This window comes from Lingula anatina, chromosome 2 (assembly GCF_051362555.1).
Source record: "Lingula anatina isolate TDL-2025a chromosome 2, LinAna3.0, whole genome shotgun sequence".
Lineage (NCBI taxonomy): Eukaryota > Metazoa > Brachiopoda > Lingulata > Lingulida > Lingulidae > Lingula > Lingula anatina.
The window spans coordinates 40,461,580-40,473,576 of record NC_141768.1 but is presented as its reverse complement, the minus strand read 5'-3'; the positions used below and the strand labels follow the sequence as shown (position 1 = coordinate 40,473,576).

Genomic DNA, 11,997 nt, shown 5'->3' with positions numbered 1-11,997 from the left:
AGCACTAAATGCAGGTAACTACTGCCACTTGGTAGTGGAATGTAAAATTTTGACAAGGTTTCTGATTTGATGTAAATACTGATTTTCATTTATTTCAATGATTTTTTTTTTTTTCGTATCTACAATGGACATAATAAGACAATGATGGCACTACCTTAGCTGAAACATGCATGTTAAACAATTGGTCTCCTTCAATGTTAAAATTACAGTGATCTAATATCTTAAGTAGTTACATCTCCATTATTCTTCTAATTTGAAAAGACCACAAATGCTGCTTAAAATCTACAATTAAACATACTATAGGGCTTATGCCATCTTTAAAACAATATTTCTTTCTCAATGCTTAATACTTAAAATATCTGAAATACCATCTCAATACAACGCACTCCATAAAAAACTTCATTCATATTGCAAATGTAATGTAGATAAATGCCATGTGGGGAGCATTACTTTAATAATTTTAAAAAACCAATCAATTTTGCACTTCCATGTCATCTTTGGTGTACAAAGCATATCTTCAACTGCATAAAATATTAAACCTAAATAAATAATATAAGCTCAAGGAGCTATCTCTTTTCAATAAAACATTATAATTGCTGAAGACTGTGTGAAATATTGAAAGCTTCTGCAGTAGGCCTACCAGGTTCAAAAAAGAACAAAGCATCCAATCTTTGAAAAACATAATGCTTTAGTTCAAAACATGTCATTAAAATATTGGATTCACATTATAATATTTTAAAATTGTCAGATGTTTGGATTTAAAAAACCAAACAAAGAAAAGGTCATATATCAAAAAGGGATGCATCCTGTAAGAACAATATTCTTCTATCCTTTCTGCAAATAAAACAGTTGAGCTGGTGTCATTTTCTGTTAAGTCATACTGATTACCACTGCCACACCTGAAAGAAATGATTTTATTATTATTTTGTCAGTAAAATTTCACACAAAAAAAGTTTTCTACAAATTTTATAAATGCAATTCCAAATATGCAATTCAATTTTTGAAATATATATATATATATATATATATATATATTTTTTTTTTTTTTTTTTTTTTTTTTTACAAAAATCATCCATTAAAGGATGCAAATAACAATTGAATTTAACATTTTAAAATATTTATTTTGAACAAATATTTGACCTTGACTGTACTATCCACAGCACCAGAAAATAGCCTCCCTCTAGAGACTGCAAGACAAGCCACACTGCCTTGGTGGCGTAACAAAGTCTGAGTGCAGATCATGTTGTCCATGCTCCAAACCTGAAATATAATTTATATATTTCAGAATTATTTGATTATATTTTCAAAGATATTAAAAATCAGAATGACTTTTTGCCTATATTTTAATGTATTAGTTCATCACTGGATAAAAAGGATAATTTTTGGACAGTATTCAAAACACAACATTATTTTGAATATTATTTCTTGAATATGATTTTTCTTAAGTTTATTCTGGAAGCTGGAACAATACTAGGTATATATAAAGAAATAGTTCTACTCAATATCTTATTACTTTTAACAATGTGCCATTTATTCCATGCACACTTTTTCTACGACATCTAAATTGCTTCTCAGTCTCTCACTAAAATGCCCTGTCTAATTCAAAATCGGCAAATAGTTTACACACCAAACCAAAATCTTGTAATGAAAGAAAGTATTGCATTTCCTACACATGTTGAAAATTGAAATAAGAGTACTAAAATAATGACCATGCTGACACTAACAAAAAGCGAGGTCTATTTCCTGAAACCCAGTTATAAAAGCAGTATCCTTATTACTTCCCTTAACATCATAAACTTCCTGAAACCCTACTAAAGCAGTAACCCGATTACTTCCCTCAGCAACATCAACTTTCTGTTTGAAAAACATGAACAGATAAATTAAAAGCTTTTTTGATTGATAAACAAATTCCTGCCAAAGACAGGAGACAAGGAAACGTTCTGTAATGTTGCTATATTTCATTCACAAATTTGAGTAAATCCACCTGCCTCTAAGCAAAACTACGTGTGTGAAACAATCCATCAAAACCCACATATTCCTGTCCTGATTTGTCTAATACGTCATGGATGGAGGCATCTTTGTTGAGTTTGTCTTTTATGAGAGTCTTATCAGTAGGCAACTAATGAAAGCTTGTATAACCCAGATTTTTTTTTTTACTGCTGAAAGGCAATTACCAAACTGAGAGGACATTATCAATTAAGGTGACAGAACACCTGACAGGTATCACAGAAAGTGGGCAAAATCTGATCCTATTTATCTACATAAAGCATAGGCATTCCTTTAAACAAAAGGATATTGGGATGAGAAAAAAAGATAATGAAACCCATCTGTATAAAAGCAACACATTTCTAGAAATTGCCACAAAACAATAGGACACATCTGGACTTGTTTCATTGCAGAAACTTGACTACAAGACAATGTCTGGGACTGGACTTTTTCTTGTACTACTGTCCATGTACTTCATATATGCTGCATCAGGTAAAGTTTACATCAATGTTTTTTGGTCTTACCAATGTTTAGTACTTTTATTCAGTTATCCAGATAACCACTTTGATAACATAGTCAATAAACTGAAGTAAAATTGTAAAAATCTAATTTTGGTTTGGCATAAATAAAATTGACTTTAACTGGACAAAGCACTGAATTTAGTGTTCAGACAGAAAGGATCCATTACTTAACAATAGTCAATTATTATACATTCCACAGCATATTGATTAAGAAAAATGTCAAAATTTATCATATTTTCAATAATCTAACTTCATAACATTTTTTACAATTATTTTTAAAGCTGCATCACTTGACAACGAAGGAGAAGAAAAACGTCATGCCTTAAACAATGATAAACTTCCAAAGTGGCCTCTCGACAATCCTAATGGGAACAACCCAAATCAAGGTAAGTGAGACATATTGTCTCACATATTCTTTGCTCTCATGGTGGCTACACTAATTAAGTAAAATAGTGCAATGTCTATTGTGCAAATGAAAACATTCTGTGCAGGTCTTTAATAAAGTTCTATATAAAGGGAATAAGAAATGGAAAAGACAACTCACTCTGAAAAATAATCTTAAAAAATAACATAAGACTCCGCTTTATTTCTAAAACCATATTTTCAATTTACAGTGTCCAAACATCGTCGTCACTATCGACTGTCGCCTGCAGCACAGAGATACTTCCGTGAATTATTACAAATCATCACAAACATGGGCTGAGAGCCGACAAAAGAATACTACATGGAAGTTTGGTACAGCATTTGACTCCACCATAGCATCCACTGCTTAGAAAAGCCACCAGCAGGCAATTTGCCATCACTGAAGAATGCAGTGTTTTTTCAGTTGAATTTCCAACTTTGCAAACCCAAGTGCATCCAATTTGTATGCTTCAATGAACTGTAAGTTGCAAAATTTCTAAAGACAGACTGACTATATCTTGTGATGCATGCAACAATAAAATCTCATTACTTTTCAAGACTTGTTTTGCAAACTGTTTAGAAACAAAAAAATTAATGTTTTAGTCAATATCAAGGCATCTCATGAATTCTTTTATAAATGCCAAATTGTAAAATAGAACAATAGAACAATGATGAAAATACATATTCTTTTTTTTCTTGCAAAATTTCCCAATAAATTTCTTAAAATTTACATGCAACCTGTGTTTTAATCAAAATGAGAAGAATGTATTAATGACATAATCGTCACAATAAATGCCTCTGCAAAAGTGCTATAATTCTGTTTTTTTTTTCTTTTCTTGGATACATCCTGCAAATTGCATTTCAAGGTTATGAGAAACAGCACATTGCAAACTACAGAATATCTTACCAATAATGGGATACAACAAAGTTCAGTGTCAACTTCATCTTATGTAGCTTTGAATGAAATTAACATAAAATTGATTTACAAATTTACAGTCTAAATGTGGAAAAGCAGCAAAAGTGTAACAGGAACATAGACTATCACAGCTATGTTTTGGCACTAATGTTATATGCTAACAATAAGCACTACACCTTTACATCACAAAGATAAAAATTCCCAGGCAAATTACAAGATTGACCGAGGTATATCATATTCAAAGGCATCGACAAGTTACAACCTATAAAATTTGAAAACAGTTTACAGGTATGAATCTGCCCTTTAGTAAAGAAAAAGTTGGAAAATATGGCATAGGATCCAGGGGGCCACCAAGGCCAATGATATTTTTGGCTCCCATAAAGTCGGAAATCTGCCAAAAAGTCAGAAAAATATCTTCCCTGAGTTTAAAGATCAAAATTTTCTCAACAATTTTGGATAGGATATACTGTTGATAAAAAGCAGAAATTTCCAGGAAAAACATTTTGGAGATTTTTTAAAGATAGGATTTACTGTTGATAAAAAGCAGAAATTTCCAGGAAAAACATTTTGGAGATTTTTAAATGTTTAACATGCAAGGAATGCCTTTGACCATGTACATAAGTATATACTTACCCTGAGAGAACGATCATATGAAGCACTGAATACTTTAGTTCCAGATGGTGTCTGAAGTGGTGCCAGGGCATAGACTGTTCCTGAATGACCTTGGAGTGTTGTGGTTTGGTTAAATGTACCGAGTTCCCATACCTAAATACAGGATTGTTATCAATGAAAAGATCAAATTTATACAAAACCATCAAGGTTTTACAAAAATTACACTCGAGCTTCCTCAAAAAATTGGATTATACCCACTCATTCGAGTACAAGTTTCCCCAAGAAAAAATGGTTGTAACAAATACCTTTTTATCTGTTAAAAAGGGAATGTGAAATACATTCATTTTTAGGGAAAATGTTCACTTACTAGGGAACCAAAAAAATCATCTAAATGACATCTAACCACCTAAATCACTACTATTTTACACATTACTTATCAGCTGTTTTTTTCATCTTCTTAGAATAAAAAATATAAGAATCAAAGCAGCCAAGACAAGATAACACTAACATGTATGCAGTTTTCATATGTCCCACACAAAATGTGGTGTTCTGTGATGCAGATGGAGTACACACTTCCTCCTGATGTGTCCAGCATCTTAACACATTCCAAGGTTTCTAGGTCCCAAATCTGAGAAAAATTTATTACAAATAAATATTGTTTATTTTAAATCAAGATAAATTTCACTTGGAAACTTGACAACATCTAAAATGACTTAAAATATATTGGCTACTATATTGGTGCAAAGCACAGAAAATCAAGGACATAACATATTGTATTCTATTACAAACTTCTATTTAACAGAATGCTTGCTCAGAGCGAAATCTTTTTTGGCACTTCTTCAAAAACAGGAGTTTTAGTAACAACAAACTTCTCCCCACCTTGATAGTCTGATAAGATCCCGTATACAAGAACTGCTGTGAAGACACCAATGCCCGGACCCAGTGGTTCAAACCTGTGATTTCTTTCTTCAGTTGATATGTATGGACATCCCACACCTGTAACAAGTATTGGAAACCATTCATTTACAATGTTTTTATGGTATTTTAAATAGTTGTATAAGATAACAATTCTTTCAAAATCTTTGGCTTAACTCAGAGACTGATAGCATTGGTTATTGCACTCTCAACTAAAAATACAATGGTAACCATCTTTTCATATAAAATATACATACACAGATAAATGATTTTACTCAAAACATTAAGGTTTTTTGCAAGACGCTGGATTTTCTAAATGAATGACAAATTGACAAAAAAATGTATTCTTTTTCATTTAATTCAACCAAAGTGAATATCTTATGCAGTCATTGGAATTAACATGCCACATTTTCAAAAAAAAAAAAAAAAGCCAAAGACTGGCATTCTGTTCATTTCTTTTTTTATTTAAATCTACTGACCTTGATGACCTTGAGGGACCCACTAAAGAGCATATTCCTGGCAGAGGCAAGAGTGCAGACTGGGTTGTCATGGGCTTCTATAACCTTTAGCTTCTCAAACTCTTTTTCAATGTTCCATACCTGATATACATCAACCAATTATTTTCATTTCAAAAATTTATTTAAGATTTCACAAAGGATACAAAGTTCCTGCTGTCTCTTATGACAGATGCAATATGTAAAATGAAATAAACATCAGATTTTATTTATAGTCACAATTGTTCATATAAAAGGAGATTTTTACACTGAGTCATGTATCAAAAGACCCTTGCTATGAAAATGTCATTAATAGAAATTTTTATGTAATGAACACAATGCTCTATGATACTGGTAGGTACAGTCCCTAACAAAGACTTAACATAACTTGGTGTTAAGACTCACAGTAATAGTACAATCCTGAGAGCCGCTGTAAAGCTTGTTGCCATAACAACACAAAGCCAGTACAATTCCAGTGTGACCTTCCAGAGTCTTGAGACATTTGTAGTTGGTTGCAGTGTCCCACACCTAAACAAAATTGGAGAAGCATAAACTCATTTTTTTTTGTGATATGCATTTGTGCTTACTGATTTAGCATAACCAATGTAATATCAAGGCAACTTATTTTTTTTTATAACAGTATAGTAAATAAGCATCATAAGCTTTACATATTTTCTTCAACTGGCAACTGATTTCATCTTACCTTTATGGTTTTGTCTGAAGATCCACTGAACAAGTAATCTCCGTGAACAGTCAAGCACCAAACTGGGCCTTGATGACCAACAAATGTCCCCTTACATTTGAATATTTGCTGAGGGTCATAGGCTAAAACAACAACATATTCACCAAGTCATGAATGGTACTTCAATTCATGTCATGTTTGTATATTACAGCATTTGAAAAAGACAAAATCTCCCTTTTCAACTGAAGGCTGACAGTGCAAAAACATTGAAAATATCTGATATTCTTGAATTCTAATAAAAGAGAAAATAATCAATTTAGTAATAACCCACCTCCAACTTGAGCCCCCATGTTTATGGTGTTACTCATTCTGCTCAGTTCATCCTGTCATAAAACAATGGACATTATATAACTCATTCTAGAAGCCACTGTGTTGTTTTATTATTACACGAATTTCACAATTATATTTGATTACAGCTAGGCTATTCTTAATTGTTTTTACTGATCCCCACTCACATCCAGTTTATAGTAGCAGTTGATTCTCACAGAGAGTAATATAAGGAAATAACAAAGATTTAATCTTCAAAATATACTTCCTTCATTATTATCTCAGGTTTGAAAAACTACTCAGCATGTACTTACACAGACACCACCATAATCTCTTTTCAGATCAATAAACTCAGTCATCATTTTGCTTTGGTTTTCATTGAGCAGACCTGGAGATACATTTTGATATTATAACAGGTCATTAAATAAAGAAAAGAAAGAAGGATATGAAAGAATATTTTGATGTTTGACCAACCACAAACGAAGTGACTAAGATAAAATAAAATTTAATCTTCAGTTAATCAATCAAGCACTAGTGTTAACAAATGAAAATTCGACAAACAAGATTACCAACCAAATTTCTAACTTATTCTCTCCATGTGGACAGCAATATCCATAACACTCTGAATATAGGCTTACCTATTTTCATTTCCATGGCATCAACTTTCTCTGACAATTTCCCCAGCATGGACCGTAAGAACCCTATTTCCTGCTCCTTCTGTCCAAGATTGTAGTTCAGTTCAGAGATTTTGTCTCCTGTGGATTGTAGGAATTCCTTCATGCTTTCATATTTACACGTCTCTAAATGGTCTTCTAGGCTATCCTGTGTTCCACTGAAGTCACAGCTAGAAGGAAAATTGAGATCAATTTCACTCAGAACGTTTTTGAAGTATTTACCACATATCACAGCTGGTAAGTCAACAGCTTATACAAAGTAAAACCATCTTTATACACTCTAAATTGAAATGCATCCTCTACACCAAAGTTATGATAACAATATCTTCAAACAACAGCAAAAAGTAATCTCTACTTCAGTATTTCAGTGATGCCAGTTTCAAGTACAACACTGAAATATTGAAGTAGAAATAACTCTTATTTAACTGTTGTTTTGGAGAAATTATTATTGTGTCTATGAGTTCATAAAACAAATAACAGAATTATTTGCTGAAACCTCTACATATTAGGCAGATGGTGACGTTTTTGGTTCAAACATCAATCAGTCAGCTTCAGAGCCAAAATGAGCCCACTGTCAAGAAAACAGGTCTATTATAATAGACAAATTAACATTGTGATACAAATCTTGATTTGCCTTACTCATGCAAAGAACAGATTAACTGGACAATAAACACATCTAGGGGAGATTACATGGATTAAGACAGGAAAATAATTCTTAGATAAATGACTTGACACTCCTTATACAACTTTTTGCATTGCTGTATGTCATTAGGGACTGAATATGATCTCACTTCATATGGCAGATTATCTATAATCATTTTGATATATAACTTAGCAATCAAAAAAATATGATATCTAACAAAAATTATTTTATCTATTGTCAACTCTAACAAGTTTACATTTTTGATGCTTGGTTTCTAGTTCAGATGAATAATTACATGTGTTCCACAGAAATTTATCTCTCTGGACAGTTTTGTTTCATCATGTATCTTTTCTTACCCATATTTTGAATGTGGACATCTTCCATGATCACAAAGTCTCATATGCTCAGCCAAATCCTGAAATTTGAATAAAAATTTCCTGATATACTGTACTTAGAAACACTAAGACAATGACATAAGAACTTACATTTTCTTTTAAAACCAATACAGACAATGCATTTGTTTCTTATTATTTATGCTTATCAGAATAGATCTTCCAGACCCATATTGGTAAGTGATGGTACTGGATGAAAATGATTAATGGATAAACTTTTGATAAGAAAACTAACTCAACAGTATTTAATATATTACTTACCTTTTTCAGCAATAATGGACATTTTGGATCATTTGGGCAACGTACAGGTGCATAATCACAGCCGATTTCATGTTCTCTGTAATACAAAATCCTCTTAATAGATGAACATAATGGATCAATCTCAGATCTACATGCCATACGAGACTTAAGTTCTTGTTGAATGGCGCCCTTTTTATGTAATATATAACATTCATCATTTTTATATTTTTTCATTACCTACAGTATTCATACAAAGTGCATGAAATTTCCTATTTTTTCCACTTAAATTACAAGTAGAATACAGCAACATTTCTATGCCAAACTTAAACTGCGATCCCAGTAGCCCAAAAAAGCTAATCATCTGTGAAATTTTGACATACATTTGGATAGGAATATGAAACACAACTAAATGTGTTTCTCCTTTTTTTCAGTATTTTGACACAAGTCCTTGCCCCAGTATTAAACCTCTGAAAATTATTGAGATCTCTGAGTGGCAACACTCACCTTCTGCAGTTCAAAGTCACAGTGACAGGACAACCCGTAGGATCCACTTCATATGCCATCTCACTCTCCTGGTATTTGCACCCATATTTACAGTGAATGAACAGCTCTCCTATTTGCTCAGACAATGCTATGTTGGCAACAATCACAACCAGCTTCTTTTGATCGATTGGGCAGATGTCTACAAAAAAATTAAATAAATTAAATTCTAGCGTAAAAATAATGCCTTTATAAAGGCAAGTTACATTTGTGATATCAAATGGCTTATATCTGCTATAGCCTACAGGTTACATAGGATAATTAAAAAAAAAACAAATGATGAACTGATCAGGGAGTTAGAAGACTAACAAAATTGTCTGGTAAAAATCAAATGCTACTCACCATCTTGACCACCAGTGGCACATCTCCTGCAGAAGGTGTGCTGAAACATAAATACATATCCACACAGTTATTAACATGCATTACAAAATAATAAATACAGTAACAAAACTTTAAGTGACATCTTATTATCTATTTATTTTGCTTAATGGACCAGTGAGCTACATAAACAGTTAAATAACACTCAAGGGATCTCTTTCCAGGAGTATCTTTATAACAACTTACCCCACACCCTGTTATGACAGGCTCTTTGAACACTTTTCCACAGATTGGACAACAAAGTTTCTTATTTGGAGGCTCTACAAACACTAAAATTTCCTGGTGCCAAATGAAAGAAAATGTTAATTTGCTTTTGGAATTATCAAAGACTAAGACTATCAAACAGTTGGAAGAAAATATTAAACTGACTTCACTCAGCTTTCTGTGCAAATCAAACAAAGTTTCATCTTTAATCCTACAATTGATTCTTTAAACATGAGCATATTGTATAAAAAGTTCATTAATACACCAAATTGCTTTGAAACAATTTTTAATGCAGCTCATATTATTAATAACAAATCATTTAAACTGAATTGAGATCTTGGTGACCTCACCTCCTGAGAGTCGAGACTTGAGTTAGATATGTTTGACTTGAGGGAGTGGTCAGATTCTCTCTTGGTGGGACTGATGGGTCCCTGGGCTCCAACATAGGCCCCGCCCATGGCTCCTCCATAGCCACCTACAGCCTGATGTTTGTGATACAAATAACACATGGTTAATGTATGTTATGTAACTTAACCTTATATAAGATACTGCATATGTATCAACACAGACCATGGGGACTTAAGAATACCAGTAAAATGAATATTAAAGTGCCTTTGCTGTTGCTTGTAGATAGGCTTGTTACATATTTAGTAAGTTATCATAATTTTCATGATAGATACACAGTAAAAAATTCATAATAGATGCCTGATAAAACTTGGATTTGGGTTATATTTTACCTTAGTGGGCTTTGTCTCCTCATCTGGGAACACCGCCCATTCTTCTCTAGAGGAAGAACTGCTGGAGTCAGAGTCCAACTGACCTGAAATAAAACGTATATGTATACAATTTTGTTTTTCTTGTGACCTGTGCCTCAAATTATGTTTACACACACACACACACACACACACACACACACACACACACACACACACACACACACACACACACACACACTCCCCTCCCCCACAGCACATGCACAACGATCATCATTCTACCATCATGTAATGCACTGCACTATGCAGGTTTGGATGCCATTAACATGTACATTACACACATGTTTTGGTATTGAGACATCCTTATTATTTACAAAGACTGATGTCTATATTATATATATTCAAACAAAATATAATTCTCCCATCTCCATTGCTGCTGTGTTTTCTCTAATATTACTGGAGATCAAGTCTGATAAATGATGAAGGTACTGTACATTGTACTGTACTACTGTGGTGACCAAAAATTGCACATTTTGCAGATAATTAATGTACCAGTTCATCTGCACCAATTTAAATCCATACCTCTGTTTGTTACAGTTCGTGTCACTGGTGAATAAACTCCAAATGTAGTCTCCATGTAAGACTGAAAATTAAGCATGAAATAAAATCAAAGATACGTTCCATTTACTACTAGCTATAGTACATTATTCAGAAACATTCAGACGGCATTCCAATACATGACATTAACAATTAGTCAAAAATTCTCACAAATCCGTACGTTATTGCAGCGTGTAAAAGATATATGGTGCCTCGTGTATAAGATCATGTTTCACTTTCAACTTGTACAGTGGCAACTTCCTGCATGGGATAGGGTGAGGTACTGAGGGATGTACTTTTTTCACGATAAAATGGTGATGAAGAATCAAAATGATCGATTGCCAAGAAACCACGAAGTTCATCCATTTAAATACTTAAAATATATCACGTCAATGTCCATCCAAGATTTTATCAGTTTGTACTTCCTTGTACGAGGTTATATACTTCAGTGTGTAGATAAATTATCATCTCTGGACCTTTGGTAAAAGTTATAACTTAACCCTTAGTAAAAAAGTTAAACGCCGATTGGCAAGCTTTTCATACGATTAACCACTTAATACTCACCCCAGCTACTTCTGTATCTACTCTTAGCTTTTTGAATTCATCCGTGAAAGCAGGATTCATCGTCTGATTACATTTTCAACAGGTTAAAGGTAAGCCGACACAAATCGTCACACCAAGTACCTTCGTCATTCATTTACATTACAAGGTTCCCATCAATTTGATGCGGAGATCTAAATTAAATTTTATCATTTTTATCA

The 11,997-nt window shown here is 32.9% G+C and overlaps 1 protein-coding gene and 1 long non-coding RNA gene across 2 annotated transcripts; one reads left to right on the top strand and one right to left on the bottom strand.

The window, feature by feature from the left end:
• Nucleotides 1-65: 65 nt before the first annotated feature.
• On the bottom strand, nucleotides 66-11,984 carry LOC106178779 (E3 ubiquitin-protein ligase TRAF7). The gene is made up of 20 exons (XM_013562108.2): nucleotides 11,801-11,984; nucleotides 11,222-11,282; nucleotides 10,664-10,746; nucleotides 10,277-10,408; nucleotides 9,909-10,001; nucleotides 9,687-9,726; nucleotides 9,309-9,486; nucleotides 8,826-8,901; nucleotides 8,529-8,587; nucleotides 7,494-7,699; nucleotides 7,170-7,243; nucleotides 6,860-6,911; nucleotides 6,550-6,671; nucleotides 6,252-6,374; nucleotides 5,832-5,951; nucleotides 5,317-5,433; nucleotides 4,946-5,065; nucleotides 4,459-4,590; nucleotides 1,141-1,260; nucleotides 66-899 (listed from the first exon to the last, which is right to left on the bottom strand). The coding sequence occupies exons 1-20, from the start codon at nucleotides 11,858-11,860 to the stop codon at nucleotides 885-887; spliced, it is 1,983 nt and encodes a 660-aa protein (XP_013417562.2). The 5' UTR covers nucleotides 11,861-11,984; the 3' UTR covers nucleotides 66-884.
• On the top strand, nucleotides 1,305-3,639 carry LOC147763696 (uncharacterized). The gene is made up of 3 exons (XR_015333035.1): nucleotides 1,305-2,478; nucleotides 2,789-2,893; nucleotides 3,122-3,639. It is a non-coding gene; the product is annotated as an uncharacterized LOC147763696 (long non-coding RNA).
• Nucleotides 11,985-11,997: the final 13 nt, after the last annotated feature.